General features: G+C 43.5%; 1 protein-coding gene across 1 annotated transcript in view; it reads right to left on the minus strand.

Moving 5' to 3' along the window:
- LOC118387402 (allograft inflammatory factor 1-like) overlaps positions 1 to 24,242 on the minus strand; it is a 38,666-nt gene that overhangs the window by 11,219 nt on the left and 3,205 nt on the right. Inside the window, exons 3-5 of the mRNA XM_035775733.2 lie at positions 11,642 to 11,708; positions 5,320 to 5,361; positions 1,616 to 1,778 (exon numbers count right to left, since the gene is read on the minus strand). Of these exons, the coding sequence (XP_035631626.1) occupies positions 1,616 to 1,778; positions 5,320 to 5,361; positions 11,642 to 11,708 (272 nt within the window). The remainder of the gene's footprint in view (positions 1 to 1,615; positions 1,779 to 5,319; positions 5,362 to 11,641; positions 11,709 to 24,242) is intronic.

Here is a 24,242-nt window from a genome sequence, read left to right on the forward strand (position 1 = left end):
CATGACTCTATTCTATGTACACCAAAATTACCATCCGTCTCTCTGAAATGCCTTGTGAAAGCCTAACAATAAGATTGTATTCAATAATTTAGCTAGTCATGTTGGCAATAGAACAAGCTTTCAAATTATGCCCGCCTGACCCAGATTGTGATATATAATGGCCAGTTTTTGGATTGCGTAAACAGAAGTAAATTGTGTAAAGGCAGACATGCAGGACTGTGTTCCAAACAAAACTATATGTGCTTGCTCTAGTTCTTCAACAGCACAGCTAGGAAAGCAACATTTTTTTTTTTTTTTAAACATGTATAGTTGAAAACTCTGAGTCAAACTTCCTGGTTAAATAAAAGGTTAAATAAATAATTAAATAAAGGAACTGTGTACACTTTGGAGAGATGTGTCACTTGGAAACACCAGTTAGACCTCGCACTCAAACACGTGTAAGTTTGTCTTATGTTGCACCTACCCCACATTTCCAACACTCTTATCATGTTACTGAATGTATTCAGATATTTTCAGATTACGTTGTCAGCAAATGTGGCGAAAAGTACAGTAAATGATAATGCACATAAAATCAGCAGTGTAATGTTTGGATTCAGTCTTGTGTTAGGTGAACTGTTGTGTCCTCACCTTTAGTCAAATACTTTTTCCATAATATCCAAACTGTTCCCTTTAAATTCCTACCATGGTTATGCATATGCTTTCATTTCACATTTGAGTCATTTAGCAGACACTCTTATCCAGACCGACTTAGAGGAGCAATTAGGTTTAAGTGCCTTGCTCAAGGCATATTTATTCCGTAAGAAACATCAATTTAGCCCTATCCATAAAAGCCCATTCACACGAGTCTAAGGAGCGAAAAGAGACAGCGCACACTTCTATGCAAAGGTTGTTGATCAGTGCAGTAAACTGTTCTCCTAGCAGCTGCCAATAAAATAAGTCCTAAATGGAAGGGATTGTTTGTAATCTGTTGACCAATGAAATCAGCTAAAACAAGCTCAATAACTCAATGCATGCACACACTCCTATTGAATAATACGCATTCACGTGTATTGTGAATAGACCTAGGCAACATTTTGATTTACCCAGTTTATCAATAGAGATTTACAGTTCTAATAAATGATTGCCATTGTCGTTTTTGTAGTTAGATTGGTAAAAAGTCAAATTGACTGTGATTGCATTAATGAATCACACACGGCTGTCTCTAAAAGCACATAATGTTTAAATGTAATGATATTGAACTCAAGATGCCCAACGATTGAACAGAGCAGTAGCTGAGTTTCTCTCTTTGGATCAAGTGCCATTGTGTGACTTAGGCTAATATGCCTTCTTTTATTTGGTGGTATCGTTTTGGTATCGAGTATCGTGATGGTATCGAGTATTGTGATACTAAACATGGTTTCGGTATTGAAGTCAAAGTTCTGGTATCGTGACAACACACACGCCGAAATACAAAGAACATAAACCGAGACAATGCATGTGGTCACTCACACACCCACACAGAAGAAAAACAGCTGCCAACGAAACATGACGCAATACAAAGCACATATGTCGGCGACAGGTGCCGCACACACACCAACCCAATACAGCACAACAGACACACACCACAAACACTCACAGTTTGAGAACGGCCGAGCGCTTTCCCAGCATCATCTTGACAAAGTCTCTGTAGTTGATGCTGTCGCTGACGCCTTCGGTCACCTCAGAGATCATCTTCTTCATCTCCAGGTGGGTCTTAGGAACACCCAGCTTCTCCATCATCCTCTTCAGACCCATCATATCTGGAGGAAAACACAGGAGAATGGTTAACACACAAACGAGAATGACACACACAACACCTGGCAAACACACATACGCAAGCAGCCAAATGTGCTTGCCTGACACCTGTTTTCAAGGCCAGTAGGTCAACTACAGTATCACCTTTCTAGTGGGATACAATCATGACTAATAAACCCCTTACAGATGTCTAGTTCATCCAATACAGACAACACACTGAGGTATTAACCAATGTTCCCTCAGATTTTTTCCCCGCACTGAGCAAATTTCAGGTCTGCTGAGCGCAAACTTGAACGTCGTAGAAATTCTGTGCAACTTCCAGTGCACGTATACTGTGAACACTGAGGTTGTACCACTTTAAGCTACAGTTTTAACAGTGGCCAAGTAGGCTACTTTATCATAATGTAGGCCTACCAGAGTGGCCTACCATAAAAAACTATGGAGAAAATGCATCCAATAACATTTTAATATAGAAATAGCTGTTCTGGCATTCAGCCTACAGTAGCAGCCAATGTGTGGTGTCCAATGTAGGCCAACATTCCATGAGACTTTTGAAAAAAAACATACATGACATTAATACATTTATCCACTTGTCCTTCAGACAAGGAGGTGACTGAAAATGTGTTGTTTGAAACCACTTTACAAAATAAAAAGCATTGTTATTCCCCATTATTAGAAAATCAGACAAAGTATGCTACCCTCTGCCTATTGGCTACTTATTAAAGCTAGTCTCAAAATACAAAAAAAGAAGCTCTTTACCGGACTGGCTTTTCAAAGATGCCTAGAAATGCACACGTTTGGTGCTCTTGTAGGAAGAAATCACTCTCCTATTGCTGACTATAAATGATTTAACTGGCTAATAACTCACTACCTAGCAAAGGATATGAACAACATGTGCATGTGTGGCTACATGCAGCTCTCGCTTTGATCTCAAAACAAGCACATTTATTTACGACCTCTCATGCTGTAAACCGTCCAGTTCAAAGTAAATGGCCTGGATACAGATATGGCAATGGTCTATTTACATATAGGCCTACTGTAGCTCATTGTTTATGCCCCACCAGTCTGTGTAGAGTATGGGCTGAGTATTACGTGTCAATACAATAGAATCCTACTCCAATGTGTTCTGCCTACAACAAAATCTCTTACATTGTTTGTTTTGGTAAGTTGCATTGAAAGTGGCTAATGTTGATTTGATTACAATTGCCACAGTAAAGGGAAACGTTGATAGTGTTAACAGGGAAAACTATAGAAGTGGTCGCTGTCAAGATCACGGAGTCAAAACGCAAGCCGAGACTTACCGCTCAGATACATGACAAAAAACCCTGTAAAATTATGTAACATTAATCAATTAAAAACAGTACTGTAGCAATGAGGTTTGTGCAGTAAGCCCAATACATTATCACTGCATATTGGCTTTGCTTGAATTGCCCTGCCGATGCATTGCTGTTCGGGACATTTTCTTAAATTATATTTCAAAATTTGAGGAAGGCTATATGATCACACTGGTAATAGATCTGTTGTTGAATTATTTGTGAGGCACAGCTGAGTGAGCATACATTTAAATAATTAGCTTTTTATTTTACTAGGCAGATGGTGCCTGCATCTGATGGTCAGTCTCAGCGGAGGGAGAGAGCAGTAGACTAAGGGTCCGCCTCAACATCCCTCCGCTCTCCCTTTCATCCACTGACACTGACCAAAGAGGGACACCGTCTTCCAGCTGATAGGGAAAATAGAGTCGTACCGCATTATTTCTGCCTCATGCACAAATTCATGTTGTTAATCCTATGAACAGAGAAAGTGAAATATATCACGATATTAAAAAAGACCCAAGCTGCTAACACAGGCCTATAAATACACTTTCCTACTCATTTCTTACTGCTGCACTGCATGTTGTAGCGCTGTGTGGAAATAGGAAGAAGGCACATTTTATGGCTTATAAAAGTACAAAATACAAAGTTCACAGTGCGGAGTAAGAACTTAAAGGCTAACACACTCATAAAAACAGCTGCCCTTCGCTGTATCTGTTGACAGTCTCTCTAGTAACGGTTTTAAAACATTTGTGAAATCTCAAAGTATCAACTTTGCTGTAGCTTTATTTATTTATTTTTAATCTTTTTCGTGATATCCAATTGTGAATCTTGTCTCATCGCTGCAACAACCCAACGGGCTCAGGAGAGGCGAAGGTTGAGCCATGTGTCCTCCAAAACATGATCCGCCAAACCTTGCTACTTAACACCTGTCGCTCGAGTGCGATGAGCCTAGTAAAGCCCCCCCCCCCGGTCAAACTCTCCCCTAACCCAGACGACACTGGGTCAATTATGCGCCGCCCTATGGGACTCACGGTCACGGCTGGTTGTGACACAGCCTGGGATCAAACCTGGGTCTGTAGTGATGCCTCAACGACTCTCAGACCGTGTCGTAACTCTCGAGGCCTGCTGTAGCTTTATTTTATGCCTGCTACGTTACTGCACAGTGTTCTGAGCCATCCGATTGGCCAGCAGTAGGCCTATATTGAACTTGATTTGCTCTCTAGGCACACCGGAAAGCAGTGTTTGTACCCTCACACACATGAAATGTATTTCCCTACCCGGCGCGCAGGGCAGGTGAAATCAGGTGCATCTACTGCCAACAGCCCGAAACTAAAAAATACAAAATTAGAACAAGGCTTTATCATTGGGTTTTTTACAGAAATATTTGGCGATTGACTAAGAACGCCGACTAAGAACGCTGATTTGATCGACCAGTCAATCAAATCTAATTTTATTGGTCACATACACATGGTTAGCAGATGTTAATGCGAGTGTAGTGAAATTATTATGCTTCTAGTTCCGACATTGCAGTAATATCTAACAAATTCACAACGACTACCTTATACACACAATTTAAAGGGATGGAATCAGAATATGTACATATAAACATATGGATGCACGATGGCCATGCGGCTTAGGCAAGATGCAATAGATGGTATAAAATACTCGTATATACATATGAGATGAGTAATATAGGATATGTAAACATTATTAAAGTGGCATAATTTAAAGTGACGAGTGATACCTTTATTAAATCAATTCATTAAAAGTAGCCAGTGATTGTAGTCTGTATGTTGGCAGCAGTCTCTCTATGTTATTGATGGCTGTTTAACAGTCTGACAGCCTCGGTGACCACTACTCTAGAAAGTTGAGTGAAGTTCAATCTCATGGGGTAGCCTAGTGGTTAGAGCATTGGACTAGTAACCGAAAGGTTGCAAGTTCATATCCCCCAGCTGACAAGGTACAAATCTGTCCTAGGCCATCATTGAAAAAAAGAATTTGTTCTTAACTGACTTGCCGAGTTACATAAAGGTAAAATAAAAAAAATGTTTCTCTCTGTGGACTGATATTTCTGTACTGCAGTCCAGGAGAAGCGGGCAGTCTCCGGGCTACTGCGCACAGCTTAGAGGGAACATTCGTCTTAACTACTGCTCAGTAATATCTCACACACAGGTCAATTATCCTTATTATGACTGCAGTTGTGTATCACTGCTGAGCTGGTTCCACTACTTACCAATCTCTCCCTGGTCGTTCAGGTCAAACTCTGCATATTTGTCTGCAAAACAAACACACAGCAGACTAAATAAGGAGTGTGGTGAACCCTCATAGCCTCCAGAGACACAAACAGAAAACGCACACCACAACATTCTCAAACACACCATATATACAGTAACACAAAGTATTCAGACCCTTTCACTTTTTCACATTAGCGCCTTATTCTAGAAAATGTATTAAATATATTATTTTCATCAATTTTCACACAATACCCCACATGACAAAGCAGAAACATATAATACATTTAAAAAATGATGAGAAAGTGCATGCAGCCTCAATTAGCTCGCTAGCTTAAACGGATGCTTAGGGGATTGGCAATGAGGCCCTTTATCTAGTTCCCCAGAGTAAGATGAACTTGTAGATACAATTGTTATGTCTCTGCGTGCAGTTTGAAGGAAGTTGCTAAATAGCGCTAGCGTAATTGCTAACTAGCATTAGCGCAATGACTGGAAGTCCATGGGTACATGCTAGCAGATACCCATTGACTTCCAGTCATTGCTCTGACACTAGTTAGCATTGGCTAGCAAAACAACCTCTAACTTCATTCATACTGGACAGAGATATACAAATGGTATCCAATAGTTAATCTGACTCTGGGGAAGTAGACAAAGGTCCTCATTGCCATAATTCTGAAGTATCCCGGTTTAATGCAGTCAAGACAGGTACTACACAATCATATTGGATGATAAATAACCCGAGGTATGGCAGCGATTAGTCTACTATAGCGGGAGTCAGCTTGGTTGGTTGCCGTCTCTCCCTCCCTCCTCCGTGTCACTCACAGTAGCCTACAGACAGCACGACCCCTGCTAGAGAGGGTCACCGCTCTACCTCCTTTCCCTTGCGCTTTATCAGCTCTGGTTAATAAAGTAGCTTAAAAATGGACTTCTCTGCTGCTTCTCACCCAGATCGGAAGGGGTTTGCATCTGACCAGGTCTACACAGAATGTGTCGAGTTGTCCTCGGGTCTGTTCGGAACTGATCATTCATACACACACACACATACAGTACATACATAAATAATCAGGTCCAGATGGGAAAGCCCCAAGTCTATTTTGGAACGGGTCCAAATTTTGGGGCTGTGAAGGCCTCTAGGTGAAAAGCCCTGGAGGGCGGCTGTTTCTGAGATACTGGATCTGGTGCGCCTGGCACCGACAATCCTACCACGCTCAAAGTCGATTTTGTCCATTCTAACGTTCAATCGAACAGTAACTGAATACCTTGATGCTCATCTGCCTGCTTTATAAAGCAAGCCACGACCAAGTGACTCACTGTCTGTAGGAGCGATCCATTTTTGGGAACAGGCTGGTGTACCTAATAAACTGTCTGGTAAGTGTAGGTCAGATCCTTCATAATGTAGCCTGATAATTTATCAGTAAGTAGTAGGGGGACAATGCTGACCCTGTACGTAACTTCTGAGGAGAGGGCCCCTCCAGTTCTAGCCTCCCACCTAAACACTGCTGCGAGTGGGCCTCGTCCTAAAGCTCTCTGTAAATCATCCATCCACACACTGATAGTCTCAACGAAACAAGTATATTCTTCTTCTTCTCCTACATTCCTCAATGTTCTCATGTTCCAAAAGGTGGGTGAAGTAGCTTATCCTCTCTGAGGACTTCCCGCTCCCCCTATTCACCTTTTCGGGCTTGGCTGTGTGCTTAAGGGCAAGAACTGACAATCATACATTGTCTCGCTTTCTTCCCCACCCCTTTCTCACCCCTTTCCCTCCCTTTCTTCTCTCCATGGTCAGGAGTTTGTTCTGACAGATATATTTGTGTGAAAGAGACATCAACCCCTGGAGCGTGGGTAGCGGTTGGTTTGAAGCCTCAGCTGAGACAGAAGGATGCTACATGGAAAGCCTCCTGTCATTTTTATTTTTTTAATGATGTATTGTGCTCTTGACTGCTGCCTTGCTCTTTGTTCATTCTATCAAAAAATAACAATACCTCCAAACAATTGCTGTAACAGCTTTTGATAGCTCTATATTATTCCTGTGTTATTAATCACATCTCAGAGGCTGAGAGAGAGCTCTGATCTAGAAGCATAAGATCTAAACTGAGACAGGAAACAAGCTTTGAAGCACAGCGGCAATCAGCAGGGAGGAGGAACCGAGGGGGCAAAGGTGAGGAAGTCAGGGGTCAGTCAGATACCATAGAAACTAGAACGAGATTGTAGCATGGAGAGCCATCCTCTCAGGATCTCCCTGGGACACTGCATGTTTATAGACCATTTCCTGCACTGCACGGTGGAGTATGAGAAAGACATACAGCATTGGGGCTCTATCTAGGTCTGGTCTCCCATGTTTATAATCTTAGGACTTACCCCACACACACACACACACACACACACACACACACACACACACACACACACACACACACACACACACACACACACACACACACACACACACACACACACACACACACACACTACACTGACTAGCAACTCTCATACCTGTCCCTTGAACGATGACACACGCACGCCAACAGAGTTCATGTAGACCGTAATATGGCAGGAATCTGGGAGTCTCAATGCTGTGGTATGATAGTTAATCTGGTCCTGCTATTCTACTCCCTATAACCACATGTTACCCAGAGCCCTGGATAAAACAACAACAACCAGAGGAGTGGAGCAGCTACATTCCTGCTGCCTGGACTGCTGGGGACAGGTCGGGCCTCACAACCCACTTAGAAATCAGTACAGAACACACACACACACACACTAAAAAACAGACACAAAATACAAAATCAAATCAAATTTTATTTGTCACATACACATGGTTAGCAGATGTTAATGCGAGTGTAGCGAAATGCTTGTGCTTCTAGTTCCGACAATGCAGTGATAACCAACAAGTAATCTAACTAACAATTCCAAAACTACTGTCTTATACACAGTGTAAGGGGATAAAGAATATGTACATAAGGATATATGAATGAGTGATGGTACAGGGCAGCATACAGTAGATGGTATCGAGTACAGTATATACATATGAGATGAGTATGTAGACAAAGTAAACAAAGTGGCATAGTTAAAGTGGCTAGTGATACATGTATTACATAAGGATGCAGTCAATGATATAGAGTACAGTATATACGTATGCACATGAGATGAAAAATGTAGGGTAAGTAACATTATATAAGGTAGCATTGTTTAAAGTGGCTAGTGATATATTTACATAATTTCCCATCAATTCCCATTATTAAAGTGGCTGGAGTTGGGTCAGTGTCAATGACAGTGTGTTGGCAGCAGCCACTCAATGTTAGTGGTGGCTGTTTAACAGTCTGATGGCCTTTTTAATAGAAGCTGTTTTTCAGTCTCTCGGTCCCAGCTTTGATGCACCTGTACTGACCTCGCCTTCTGGATGATAGCGGGGTGAACAGGCAGTGGCTCGGGTGGTTGATGTCCTTGATGATCTTTATGGCCTTCCTGTAACATCGGGTGGTGTAGGTGTCATGGAGGGCAGGTAGTTTGCCCCCGGTGATGCGTTGTGCAGACCTCACTACCCTCTGGAGAGCCTTACGGTTGAGGGCGGAGCAGTTGCCGTACCAGGCGGTGATACAGCCCGCCAGGATGCTCTCGATTGTGCATCTGTAGAAGTTTGTGAGTGCTTTTGGTGACAAGCCAAATTTCTTTAGCCTCCTGAGGTTGAAGAGGCGCTGCTGCGCCTTCTTCACGACGCTGTCAGTGTGAGTGGACCAATTCAGTTTGTCTGTGATGTGTATGCCGAGGAACTTAAAACTTGCTACTACCCTCTCCACTACTGTTCCATCGATGTGGATAGGGGGTGTTCCCTCTGCTGTTTCCTGAAGTCCACAATCATCTCCTTAGTTTTGTTGACGTTGAGTGTGAGGTTATTTTCCTGACACCACACTCCGAGGGCCCTCACCTCCTCTCTGTAGGCCGTCTCGTCGTTGTTGGTAATCAAGCCTACCACTGTTGTGTCGTCCGCAAACTTGATGATTGAGTTGGAGGCGTGCGTGGCCACGCAGTCGTGGGTGAACAGGGAGTACAGGAGAGGGCTCAGAACGCACCCTTGTGGGGCCCCGTGTTGAGGATCAGCGGGGAGGAGATGTTGTTGCCTACCCTCACCACCTGGGGCGGCCCCTCAGGAAGTCCAGTACCCAGTTGCACAGGGCGGGGTCGAGATCCAGGGTCTCGAGCTTGATGACGATGAACAGCATTCTCACATAGGTATTCCTCTTGTCCAGGTGGGTTAGGGCAGTGTGCAGTGTGGTTGAGATTGCATCGTCTGTGGACCTATTTGGGCGGTAAGCAAATTGGAGTGGGTCTAGGGTGTCAGGTAGGGTGGAGGTGATATGGTCCTTGACTAGTCTCTCAAAGCACTTCATGATGACGGAAGTGAGTGCTACAGGGCGGTAGTTGTTTAGCTCAGTTACCTTAGCTTTCTTGGGAACAGGAACAATGGTGGCCCTCTTGAAGCATGTGGGAACAGCAGACTGGTATAGGGATTGATTGAATATGTCCGTAAACGCACCGGCCAGCTGGTCTGCGCATGCTCTGAGGGCGCGGCTGGGGATGCCGTCTGGGCCTGCAGCCTTGCGAGGGTTAACACGTTTAAATGTCTTACTCACCTTGGCTGCAGTGAAGGAGAGACCGCATGTTTTCGTTGCAGGCCGTGTCAGTGGCACTGTATTGTCCTCAAAGCGGGCAAAAAGTTATTTAGTCTGCCTGGGAGCAAGACATCCTGGTCCGTGACTGGGCTGGGTTTCTTCTTGTAGTCCGTGATTGACTGTAGACCCTGCCTCTTGTGTAGACATGCCTCTTGTGTCTGAGCCGTTGAATTGAGATTCTACTTTGTCTCTGTACTGACGCTTAGCTTGTTTAATAGCCTTGCGGAGGGAATAGCTGCATTGTTTATATCCGGTCATGTTACCAGACACCTTGCCCTGATTAAAAGCAGTGGTTCGCGCTTTCAGTTTCACGCGAATGCTGCCATCAATCCACGGTTTCTGGTTAGGGAATGTTTTTATCGTTGCTATGGGAACGACATCTTCAACGCACGTTCTAATGAACTCGCACACCGAATCAGCGTATTCGTCAATATTTTTATCTGACGCAATACGAAACATGTCCCAGTCCACGTGATGGAAGCAGTCTTGGAGTGTGGAGTCAGCTTGGTCTGACCAGCGTTGGACAGAACTCAGCGTGGGAGCCTCTTGTTTTAGTTTCTGCCTGTAGGCAGGGATCAGCAAAATGGAGTCGTGGTCAGCTTTTCCGAAAGGGGGCGGGGCAGGGCCTTATATGCATCGCGGAAGTTAGAGTAACAATGATCCAAGGTTTTACCACCCCTGGTTGCGCAATCGATATGCTGATAAAATTTAGGGAGTCTTGTTTTCAGATTAGCTTTGTTAAAATCCCCAGCTACAATGAATGCAGCCTCCGGATAAATGGTTTCCAGTTTGCAAAGAGTTAAATAAAGTTCGTTCAGAGCCATCGATGTGTCTGCTTGGGGGATATATACGGCTGTGATTATAATCGAAGAGAATTCTCTTGGTAGATAATGCGGTCTACATTTGATTGTGAGGAATTCTAAATCAGGTGAACAGAAGGATTTGAGTTCCTGTATGTTTCTTTCATCACACCATGTCTCGTTAGTCATGAGGCATACGCCCCCGCCACTCTTCTTACCAGAAAGTTGTTTGTTTCTGTTGGCGCGATGCGTGGAGAAACCCGTTGGCTGCACCGCCCCGGATAGCATCTTCCCAGTGAGCCATGTTTCGGTGAAGCAGAGGACGTTACAGTCTCTGATGTCCCTCTGGAATGCTACCCTTGCTCGGATTTCATCAACCTTGTTGTCAAGAGACTGGACACTGGCAAGAAGAATGCTAGGTAGTGGTGCGCGATGTGCCCGTGTCCTGAGTCTGACCAGAAGACCGCTACGTTTCCCTCTTTTACGAAGTAGTTTTTTTGGGGGTCGCTGCATGCGATCCATTCCGTTGACCTGTTTGTAAGGCAGAACACAGGATCCGCGTCGCGGAAAACATATTCTTGGTCGTACTGATGGTGAGTTGACAAAGATCAGCAATAACCGACTACATTATCATGCTGTTAGTTTGCCTGTCCAAGTAGAGCTGGCACCATGCAATAACACATGTAATGACACTTAAACAGTAATGAGATGGCAGCACAAACAAACACATTGACATATGGTACACACCCCCACAGGCAACTCACTCCCACTCCTCTGTGATTAAGAGCTAAAATAGGACAGTGATACATCAGATATTCCAGGTCGGGTAGGTCTTTCCTGGTAGAATTCCTTACTTTTAAAAGAATCCAGTTTTTCCAGGAGGTCCTCCTCATCCCGGTATTTCTGGTCTTCCATGTATTCCTAAGGAGAGAAGAAGAAGGGAGAAATAAATCTTAGATCCTTGCTGAGTATCAGGTCTAACATGGCATCAGATTCACAAAATGTTACCATCATGGTTACCTCCCAATTAACTCTTCTGCCCAAAGTGCACTTTCTTTCACTGGCTTATAAGGAAAAGACTGGGATAAAAAATATGGTGGAAACTCCAAATATTCCATGCCGCCACCAATCAAATGCTTTTTCGATTGGTGGGAAGAAGTGAACGGGTGTACACTTCAGGTTTCGATGTATCTGAAAGAGGTTTCAATGCGTCAGAAACTTGAGCTAATTAGCTTAAGTACAGCACAGGACAATGACATATTCCCAATTTAGTGCACTATAAAGGGAATAGGGAGCAGCCACCCATAGAGTGTGTTCCTATAGGGCTCATTAAACAAGTTGGATGAATGACTGATACCGGAGTCAGTAAAGAAAGGTAGACCACTATTGTGACTGACTGACTGACTGTTCAGGTGATGTCCGGGGATTTAGATACCTTTAATGTCTGACGGTGTGTTAGTACAGTACATGTACGAGGAGGAGGGGGACGGAAGCTATACTGTTACACTGGCAATACTAGGTGCCTATAAGAACATCCAATAGTCAAAGGTATAGGAAATACAAATGGTATAGAGAGAAATAGTCCTATAAATACTATATTAACTACAACCTAAAACCTCTTACCTTGGAATATTGAAGTCTCATGTTAAAAGGAACCACCAACTTTCATATGTTCTCATGTTCTGAGCAAGGAACTTGCTAAACGTTAGCTTTTTTTACATGGCACATTACTTTCTTCTCCAACACTTTGTTTTTGCATTATTTAAACCAAATTGAACATGTTTCATTATTTATTTGAGGCTACATTGATTTTATTGATATTTTATATTAAGTTAAAATAAGTGTTAATTCAGTATTATTGTAATTGTCATCATTACAAAAAAAAACACACAAAAAAATTAAAAAACGCCCGATTAACCGGTATCAGCCTTTTTGGTCCTCCAATAATCGGTATCGGCGTTGAAAAATCATAATCGGTCGACCTCTACTCTGGAGCAGGTTTCATCAAGGATCTCTGTACTTTGCTCCGTTCATCTTGCCTCAATACTGACTAGTCTCCCAGTCCCTGCCGCTGAAAATCATCTCTACAGATGCTTCACAGTAAGGATGGTTTCATCAGACCAGAGAATCTTGTTTCACTCATCTTTAGGTGCCTTTTGGCAAACTCCAAGCAGGCTGTCATGTGCCTTTTACTGAGGAGTGGCTTCTGTCTGGCCACTACCATAAAGGCCTGCTTGGTAGAGTGCTACAGAGATGATTGTCCTTCTGGAAGGTTCTCCCATCTCCACTGAAGAACTCTGTCAGAGTGACAATTGGGTTCTTGATCAACTCCCTGGCCAAGGCCCTTCTCCCCCGATTGCTCAGTTTGGCTGGGCGGCCAGCTCTAGGAAGAGTCTTTGGGGTTTCAAACGTCTTCCATGGAAGAATGATGGAGGCTACTCTGTTCTTGAGGATCTTCAATGCTGCAGACATTTTTTTGGTACCGTTCCCCAGATCTGTGCCTTGACACAATCCTGTCTCGGAGCTCTATGGATAATTCCCTCGACCTCACGGCTTGGTTTTTGCTCTGACTTGCACGGTCAACTGTGGGACCTTATATAGACTGGTGTGCGCCTATCCAAATAATGTCCAATCAACTGAATTTACCACAGGTTGTAGAAACATCAAGGATCAGGGATGCAAACTAGTGAGGGCCCAAAAAGGTGACTTTGTTTTGCACAAACATGCAAAAAATCCCTGCTAGGGGGAAATGCAGGTTTTAACTAATTAAACAAAGAATATGATCTACATAATTTACACACAGTCGCTGTGTGTAAAATAAAAGTGGTTAACGTGAACCTAACTCACAGCGAGGCGCAGGCAGAGATGGTCGCCTCGCTTCGCGTTCCTAGGAAACTATTCAGTATTTTGTTTTTTTACGTGGTATTTCTTACATTGGTACCCCAGGTAATCTTAGTTTGTATTACATACAGTCGGGAGGAACTACTGTATATAAGAGAAACGTCAACTCACCATCATTACGACCAGGAATACGACTTTCCCGAAGCGGATCCTTTGTTTTGCCCACTACCCAGGACAATGGATTGGATCCCAGCCGGTGAACCAAAACAACGTTGCTGTAAAAGGGGCAGACGAAGCGGTCTTCTGGTCAGGCTCCAGAGACGGGCACATCGCGCACCGCTCCCGAGCATACTACTCGCCAATGTCCAGTCTCTTGACAACAAGGTTGATGAAATCCGAGCAAGGGTAGCATTCCAGAGAGACACAAGAGACTAACGTTTTTTGCTTCACGGAAACATGGCTCACTCGAGACACGCCATCGGAGTCGGTAGAGCCAGCTGGTTTCTTCACGCATCGCGCCGACAGAAACAAGAAGAGGGGTGGGGGGGGGGGTATGACTTATGATTAAAGAGACGTGGTGTGATCATAACAACATACAGGAACTCAAGTCCCTCTGTTCACCTGACCGCATTATCTACCAAGATAATTATCTTTGATTATAATCACAGCCGCATAAATTCCTCCCCAAACAGACACAGACGGCCCTGAACTAACTTTGACTATGTAAACTGGAAACCACAGATCCTGAGGCTGAGGCTGCATTCATTGTAGCTGGGGATTTTAATAAGGCTAATCTGAAAACAAGACTCCCTAAATTCTAGCAGCATATTGATTGTGCTACCAGGGCTGGTAAAACGCTGGATCATTGTTATTCTAACTTCAGCGATGCATATAAGGCCCTCCCCCACCCTCCTTTTGAAAAAGCTGACCAAGACTCCATTTTGTTGCTCCCAGAGACTAAAACAGGAAGCTCCCGCACTCAGGTCTGTTCAACGCTGGTCCGACCAATCTGATTCCACGCTTCAAGATTGCTTCGATCACGTGGATTGGGATATGTTCCGCATTGCATCAAACAACAACATTGACGAATACGCTGATTCGGTGAGCAAGTTTATTAGCAAGTGCATCAGCGATGTCGTACCTATTAAGCAACTATTAAAACATTCCCAAACCAGAAACAGTGGTTTGATGGCAGCATTCGCACGAAACTGAAAGCACGAACCACTGCTTTTAACCAGGGCAAGGTGACTGGAAACATGACCGAATACAAACAGTGTAGCTATTCCCTCCGAAGGAAATCAAACAACAGTATTGAGACAAAGTAGAGTCGCAATTCAACGGCTCAGACCCAAGAGGTACAGTGGGGCAAAAAAGTATTTAGTCAGCCACCAATTTTTCATCATAGGTACACTTCAACTATGACAGACAAAATGAGAAGAAAAAAATCCAGAAAATCACATTGTGGGATTTTTTATGCATTTATTTGCAAATTATGGTGGAAAATAAGTATTTGGTCACCTACAAACAAGCAAGATTTCTGGCTCTCACAGACCTGTAACTTCTTCTCCAAGAGGCTCCTCTGTCCTCCACTCGTTACCTGTATTAATGGCACCTGTTTGAACTTGTTATCAGTATAAAAGACACCTGTCCACAACCTCAAACAGTCACACTCCAAACGGCCTAACCAGCTCTGCTAGGGCTAGTAAAATGGTCAAAGTGAGGTGTTCTCTCATTTGTGTCTGGAAATAGCTAGCGAGTTAGCTTGGTTGCTTGACACCCTTTGTGAGGTCAGAATGCTCGGATCAACCCTACTCCCGTGTCCAGTGACGCACTCTGAGAGCGAACCGCTCTGTCCGTTCATAAATTCAATCTGACAACTCTCTGGCTTTACCAACGCCCAGTATGCACTCTGGCACTCCAGATTAAATTTACGAACAAACCCAAAATCTTAATGTTTAGCTAGTCTTTTGTTATGCTAACAAGCAAGCAAGAGGTTGCATAGCAACAACAACTTTCGGTAGACAGGCGAAGCATTAGTATGCTCAACTGAAAGGATACTGTTTGTTTACAGTACTAAAATGAACTAATAGTATGTAGTATACACTCATTAAGTGGGTAGTATACAGTGTATTGGTATTCGAACAGTGTTGCTCGTCAATGAATGCAGTGATGTTCAGCAGATTACAATAACGCTTTGATTTAGCCACTTCATTTCCATAATCATAATAAATCCTTGTCTGACCTCCACAATGAGACCTGCTTTTTATAGGCTGTTAATACTGTTGATTGCTAGTAATACCCTCCTGGGGGGTGGTACGTGTTGCAGTGATGAGTCAGACCCACTGAATCGTGCCGCTGTCATTGAGATTGGCTGTAATGCTGATTCTCATATTAATCTGCAATTTAAATTCCACTGTTCACTCTACAAACTTTCACTCCTGCTCAATCTGTCTCTGTCTCTCTCCCACTCAGACACTCTTTCTCTCTCCCTCCCTCCGTTAGACACACACTCACTCTAACCTAACTTACCAGTTTTAGAAAGACGCTTGAGCAGGGTCCCCACTTCTGTTTTTCAGGGGAAATGGAGGTTAGGTTGAAATACTGTATCACTGAAAACATCAGTGTATTGGTTGCATCCACAGATTTGCAGAAAAGAGAAAGAAAGAGAATACGTTTTCTGTTTTTTTATTGTTGTAGTATCATCTTTCACATGTACTAGAATAGCCACACAGTCAGATAGGATGCTGGAGATCATTTTGATGGAAAACACAAGAGGGCAACTGTAGGTGTGCAAAGTTTCAGACCGATAACTTCAGGAATGGGTGAGCTACATGACATTTAGCATGAAGTCACCCAGGTGTCCCACACAAGTTGCCCAAATGTACCCAAGTGGCCGAATTGGTGAAATGACCTATAACTATATACAGCAGTGCAAATAACTATATACAACATATCAAAAAGCAATTCTAACACACACACACACACACAAAAAAAAAGTAAAAAAATAAAAATAAAATAAATATATATTTTTTAAAACAGTACACCCCTTGGAAGTCCCCGTCATAATATTTTGCTGCCTGTGCCATAGCAGTCTCTTTCTGATGTAAAGCAGAGGCAAACTAAACAAGTGGTGCATTTCATGCGACACAGAACACAACGACACCTCCATGCTGTGCCCTTTTGGCCCTGAGGCACAGTCATGCCTGCAGTAATGAACTGTGGCATATGAACACCACCGGGTGCACAGGTAGAGCGGACACCGGGGGCTCCCAGTCGGAGTCGCCATCACTGTGAAAAAAATAATATTTGTATTGTATGAGCCTTTTATCATCACATAAAATAAACAGATATGTATTGATTGTATAGAGCAGAGGGAACAGTCACTAAGGTGTTCCATTCAACTCCGGCCATTGTTGTGTGTGTGTGTAATATATATATATATATATATATATATATATATATATATATATATATATATATATATATATATATTATATACACACACACACAAACAAACTACACATTTCATTGCAATTTCTTTTACATTTTTTATATATAATATATATATTTTTATATTTCATAAAACGCCATTAGCACTTACCCGTCCAGAAGTACATCCTGTCCAGAAACAGCTCCTTAGTTCGTTTGAATCATAACACTCGAAGATTCCTCAAACAAACAAAAAAATCTCACTTTCACTTTCTCACTTTAGAGTTTGACTTTGCTTTACATCATTTATTCGCCATGATATATTCAATGAAATCGTTGAAACTACAACTTTCCGAAATACAGATGGGCGTAAAAAGCCTTACAACAACTCCTCTGATCGTCAAGGACAGAATGGAGTTCCCTGCGTGTGCGATTACAACCAAGGAATTGTGGTCAAACCCCAAAGCATTACATACTGGCGTTTACCTCAGCTCATTGGCTATCTACCCAGCTAGATTTCAAGATCAGTGGTCATTGGGCAGAAATAGTCAATCAATGAAGCGTCGCTAAAAATATTGGTGCGTAAGGTAGTAATTTATCGTTGTCTTCAAATCAGCTCACTTCGGTCAATACTACCCGCAAAAAACCCAATGTTATTTGGCTGTGTTGCAAACATCCAGATGAATGCACTGAAACCCACCATGACTAGATAAACGATTGTTTACAAGGGCGAATCACGCCGAACGCTCTGTAAAAAATTGATAGAGATGGAATTCACGGCACAAACAGTTTACAAAATGTTTTGATTTAGGCTATAAAATATCAAAGAAAACAGCACTTCATTTGATCAATGGGTCACTCAGGAAGAGAAATAAGAGCAAGATATCAGAATGTAAGTCATCATTTTATACCTTCAGATGTGAATGTGTAAAAACTGTCATGGCGGAAAATGTTTCTGTTCTTGATTGCTCTTCTCAAACAAAAGCATGGGATTTGTTCTCTGTAATAGCTATTTTAAATTGGAAGACGTAGTTCGATTACCAAGATTCTAATCTTTTGAAGGATTTAACACACTTGCATTTTCAAGAATGTTTAATGTTACGAAGTTGTATTTTTAGTTGTCACTCTGAAATTTCCCCTGATGTTGGTCCATAACAGGTTAAAGCAATTAATTTGTATCCGCTCTCGTCGGACTTAGACTGCATATTTTCCTCCATTTCCTTCAAATCTGAAAACATTGTGATGTCACACCCATTCTCTAAAGCATTGCATTATGGGCGCTAAAAGCACAGAAATAAGTGGCCACTGCTTGTATACTTCGTAATTTGACAAATTTAGTACATCATTGGGGAACTTTTGACATACTATATCCATACTATGACCAATAAGCATACTATATACACACACAAACGTCACAAAAAGTATGGTTAGTAGGAGTATTCGAACAACTTTCATTCACAATCAAAGCCTAAAATTAACACCCGCTACCTGCCAAATGCAGGTAAACACGTCTATTTCACCAGCCACATTGGCAGGTGGTCTGCACGCCACAGTGAGAGCAATTCAATCACATTTGTGAATACCAATAGTAAAGAATGATCACATTTATAGGTAAAAATATGCAGTAGCTGTTTTCAATGTATTTCCGCCGTTGTTTCAATGCTGGTAAATTAATAGCACAAAGTCAAGGGAACTACGAATCCTAGAAAACCTATTACACTTCGCGCTGCAACACTGCCTGGCTGGAGGCTGTGCGCACCTGAAGGGCTGTGTGAAATATAAACTCAGCAAAAAAAGAAACAGCCCTTTTTCAGGACCCTGTCTTTCAAAGATAATTTGTAAAAATCCAAATAACTTCACAGATCTTAATTGTAACGGGTTTAAACACTGTTTCCCATGCTTGTTCAATGAACCATAAACAATTAATGAACATGCACCTGTGGAAAGGTTGTTACGACTCGAACAGCTTACAGACGGTAGGCAATTAAGGTCAGTTATGAAAACTTAGGACACTAAAGAGGCCTTTCTACTGACCGAAAAACACCAAAAGAAAGATGCCCATGGTCCCTGTTCATCTGCGTGAACGTGCCTTATGCCTCCTTGCAGCATGCCTGAGGGCTGCAGATGTGGCCAGGGCAATAAATTGCAATGTCCGTATTGTGAGACACCTCAGACGGCGCTACAGGGAGACAGGACGGACAGCTGATCGTCCTCGCAGTGGCAGAACAGGTGTAACAACACCTTCACAGGATTGGTACATCAGAACATCACACCTGCAGGACACATACAGGATGGCAACAACAACTGCCAGAGTTACACCAGGAACGTACAATCCCTCCATCAGTGCTCAAACTGTCCGCAATAGGCTGAGAGGCTTGACTGAGGGCTTATAGGCCTGTTGTCTGGTGAGGACCTGCCTTACATCACCGTCAACAATGTCGCCTATGGGCACAAACCCACCATCGCTGGACCAGACAGGACTGGAAAAAAGTGCTATTCACTGACGAGTTGCGGTTTTATCTCACCGGGGGTTACACCGAGGCCTGTTCTCTGGAGTGGGATCGATTTGGAGGCTTGTTCTGTGCGTGATTTCCTGCAAGACAGGAATGTCAGTGTTCTGCCATGGCCAGCGAAGAGCCTGGATCTCAATCCCATTGAGCACGTCTGGGACCTGTTGGCTCGGAGGGTGAGGGCTAGAGCCATTCCCCCCAGAAATGTCCAGGAACTTGCAGGTGCCTTGGTGGAAAAGTGGGGTAACATCTCACAGCAATATCTGGCAAATCTGGTGCAGTCCACGAGGAGGAGATGCACTGCAGTACTTAATGCAGCTTGTGGCCACACCAGATACTGACTGTAACTTTTGATTTTGACCACCCCTTTGTTCAGGGACACATTATTCCATTTATGTTAGTCACATGTCTGTGGAACTTGTTCAGTTTATGTCTCAGTTGTTGAATCTTGTTATGTTCATACAAATATTTATACATGTTAAGTTGGCTGAAAATAAACGCAGTTGACAGTCAGGACGTTTCTTCTTTTGCTGAGTTTACATTTTTAGAAACGCTACGCACATGCACAATTGCCTTGAAACGAAGGTCTACTAAAGTGATACTTTGTTCTTGTGTTTCTTGGCTATTAACATTGTTTTGTTCACAAGCTAGGTTGTTTTCAATGCCTTTCAACTGCTTGGGAAGAGAAGACAACGCTTCTACTAGTCAGATTCACGGGTATAAACATGATTTGAGTCACGCTACCACGGTAACCTCTCGTCCTTAAAGGGGCAGGTGAACGTTTGTCTCCTGTGATATTTTAATGACTAAGGTCACAGAAATGTAAATTAAAAAATATACGACATTAGTTACTTCGTAGTAGTAATAGATTTGTTTTAGAAACTTTTTGTGTTTTGTTCTGGTAATTTTAGCATCAAAACAACATTTTATCTGGTAAAAAATCTGAGTAGCTGGTAGATTTTTAAATCTAGTGGCTGGTGGACCAAAAAGTAAATTTTATGCCCGGTTTACAATAGTTAACATTTATCCTTGTGTGTGTGTGTGTGTGTGTGTGTGTGTGTGTGTGTGTGTGTGTGTATGGCCAATGTCATCAGCTTGCCCATATGAGTCTACATTTTTACTGATGTTATTGCAGAAATGGGGATTATTATTTTGTCAAATGGCCCACAATATCAGTGATGGCCTCTCTTTGTGACCTGATTCCCTCTCCTCACATCTAGGTTTGCTGCCTGAGAGAGAGCGAGCAAGATATTTAGAGAGAGTTGAGAGAGATCCACTACATGGCTAAAAGTATGTAGACACCTGCTCGTCGAACATCCCATTCCAAAAAAATCACGGGCATTAATATGGAGTTGGTCACCCTTTGCTGCTATAACTCTTCTGGGAAGGCTTTCCACTAGATGTTGGAACATTGCTGCGGGGACCATTCAGCCACAAGAGCATTAGTGAAGTCAGACACTGATTGGGTTGTTGGGTTGGCTCCCCCCTTGGGTTGTGTCGTGGCGGAGATCTTTGTGGGCTATACTCGGCCTTGTCTCAGGATGATAAGTTGGTGGTTGAAGATATCCCTCTAGTGGTGTGGGGGCTGTGCTCTGGCAAAGTGGGTGGGGTTATATCCTTCCTGTTTGGCCCTGTCCGGGGTATCAAATCAAATTTGATTTGTCACATACACATGGTTAGCAGATGTTAATGCGAGTGTAGCGAAATGCTTGTGCTTCTAGTTCCGACAATGCAGTGATAACCAACAAGTAATCTAACTAACAATTCCAAAACTACTGTCTTATACACAGTGTAAGGGGATAAAGAATATGTACATAAGGATATATGAATGAGTGATGGTACAGAGCAGCATACAGTAGATGGTATCGAGTACAGTATATACATATGAGATGAGTATGTAGACAAAGTAAACAAAGTGGCATAGTTAAAGTGGCTAGTGATACATGTATTACATAAGGATGCAGTCGATGAGAGTACAGTATATATATACGTATGCATATGAGATGAATAATGTAGGGTAAGTAACATTATATAAGGTAGCATTGTTTAAAGTGGCTAGTGATATATTTACATCATTTCCCATCAATTCCCATTATTAAAGTGGCTGGAGTTGGGTCAGTGTCAATGACAGTGTGTTGGCAGCAGCCACTCAATGTTAGTGGTGGCTGTTTAACAGTCTGATGGCCTTGAGATAGAAGCTGTTTTTCAGTCTCTCGGTCGGTCCCAGCTTTGATGCACCTGTACTGACCTCGCCTTCTGGATGATAGCGGGGTGAACAGGCAGTGGCTCGGGTGGTTGATGTCCTTGATGATCTTTATGGCCTTCCTGTAACATCGGGTGGTGTAGGTGTCCTGGAGGGCAGGTAGTTTGCCCCCGGTGATGCGTTGTGCAGACCTCACTACCCTCTGGAGAGCCTTACGGTTGAGGGCGGAGCAGTTGCCGTACCAGGCGGTGATACAGCCCGCCAGGATGCTCTCGATTGTGCATCTGTAGAAGTTTGTGAGTGCTTTTGGTGACAAGCCAAATTTCTTTAGCCTCCTGAGGTTGAAGAGGCGCTGCTGCGCCTTCTTCACGACGCTGTCAGTGTGAGTGGACCAATTCAGTTTGTCTGTGATGTGTATGCCGAGGAACTTAAAACTTGCTACCCTCTCCACTACTGTTCCATCGATGTGGATAGGGGGGTGTTCCCTCTGCTGTTTCCTGAAGTCCACAATCATCTCCTTAGTTTTGTTGACGTTGAGTGTGAGGTTATTTTCCTGACACCACACTCCGAGGGCCCTCACCTCCTCTCTGTAGGCCGTCTCGTCGTTGTTGGTAATCAAGCCTACCACTGTTGTGTCGTCCGCAAACTTGATGATTGAGTTGGAGGCGTGCGTGGCCACGCAGTCGTGGGTGAACAGGGAGTACAGGAGAGGGCTCAGAACGCACCCTTGTGGGGCCCCCGTGTTGAGGATCAGCGGGGAGGAGATGTTGTTGCCTACCCTCACCACCTGGGGCGGCCCCTCAGGAAGTCCAGTACCCAGTTGCACAGGGCGGGGTCGAGATCCAGGGCTCGAGCTTGATGACGAGCATTCTCACATAGGTATTCCTCTTGTCCAGGTGGGTTAGGGCAGTGTGCAGTGTGGTTGAGATTGCATCGTCTGTGGACCTATTTGGGCGGTAAGCAAATTGGAGTGGGTCTAGGGTGTCAGGTAGGGTGGAGGTGATATGGTCCTTGACTAGTCTCTCAAAGCACTTCATGATGACGGAAGTGAGTGCTACGGGCGGTAGTCGTTTAGCTCAGTTACCTTAGCTTTCTTGGGAACAGGATCAATGGTGGCCCTCTTGAAGCATGTGGGAACAGCAGACTGGTATAGGGATTGATTGAATATGTCCGTAAACACACCGGCCAGCTGGTCTGCGCATGCTCTAAGGGCGCGGCTGGGGATGCCGTCTGGGCCTGCAGCCTTGCGAGGGTTAACACGTTTAAATGTCTTACTCACCTCGGCTGCAGTGAAGGAGAGACCGCATGTTTTCGTTGCAGGCCGTGTCAGTGGCTCTGTATTGTCCTCAAAGCGGGCAAAAAAGTTATTTAGTCTGCCTGGGAGCAAGACATCCTGGTCCGTGACTGGGCTGGGTTTCTTCTTGTAGTCCGTGATTGACTGTAGACCCTGCCACATGCCTCGTGGTCCTTCTGTAGCTCAGTTGGTAGAGCATGGCGCTTGTAACGCCAGGGTAGTGGGTTCGATCCCCGGGACCACCCATACGTAGAATGTATGCACACATGACTGTAAGTCGCTTTGGATAAAAGCGTCTGCTAAATGGCATATATATATTATTATATTATTATTATTATTATTATTATTATATTATTCTTGTGTCTGAGCCATTGAATTGAGATTCCACTTTGTCTCTGTACTGACGCGTAGCTTGTTTAATAGCCTTGCGGAGGGAATAGCTGCATTGTTTATATTCGGACATGCTACCAGACACCTTGCTCTGATTAAAAGCAGTGGTTTGCGCTTTCAGTTTCACACGAATGTTGCCATCAATCCACGGTTTCTGGTTAGGGAATGTTTTTATCGTTGCTATGGGAACGACATCTTCGACACACGTTTTAATGAACTCGCACACCGAATCAGCGTATTCGTCAATATTTTTATCTGACGCAATACGAAACATGTCCCAGTCCACGTGATGGAAGCAGTCTTGGAGTGTGGAGTCAGCTTGGTCTGACCAGCGTTGGACAGACCTCAGCGTGGGAGCCTCTTGTTTTAGTTTCTGCCTGTAGGCAGGGATCAGCAAAATGGAGTCGTGGTCAGCTTTTCCGAAAGGGGGCGGGGCAGGGCCTTATATGCGTCACGGAAGTTAGAGTAACAATGATCCAAGGTTCTACCACCCCTGGTTGCGCAATCGATATGCTGATAAAATTTAGGGAGTCTTCGTTTTCAGATTAGCTTTGTTAAAATCCCCAGCTACAATGAATGCAGCCTCCGGATAAATGATTTCCAGTGTGCAAAGAGTTAAATAAAGTTTGTTCAGAGCCATCGATGTGTCTGCTTGGGGGATATATACGGCTGTGATTATAATCGAAGAGAATTCTCTTGGAAGATAATGCGGTCTACATTTGATTGTGAGGAATTCTAAATCAGGTGAACAGAAGGATTTGAGTTCCTGTATGTTTCCTTCATCACAT

Source organism: Oncorhynchus keta, chromosome 9 (assembly GCF_023373465.1).
Source record: "Oncorhynchus keta strain PuntledgeMale-10-30-2019 chromosome 9, Oket_V2, whole genome shotgun sequence".
Taxonomy (NCBI): Eukaryota; Metazoa; Chordata; class Actinopteri; order Salmoniformes; family Salmonidae; genus Oncorhynchus; species Oncorhynchus keta.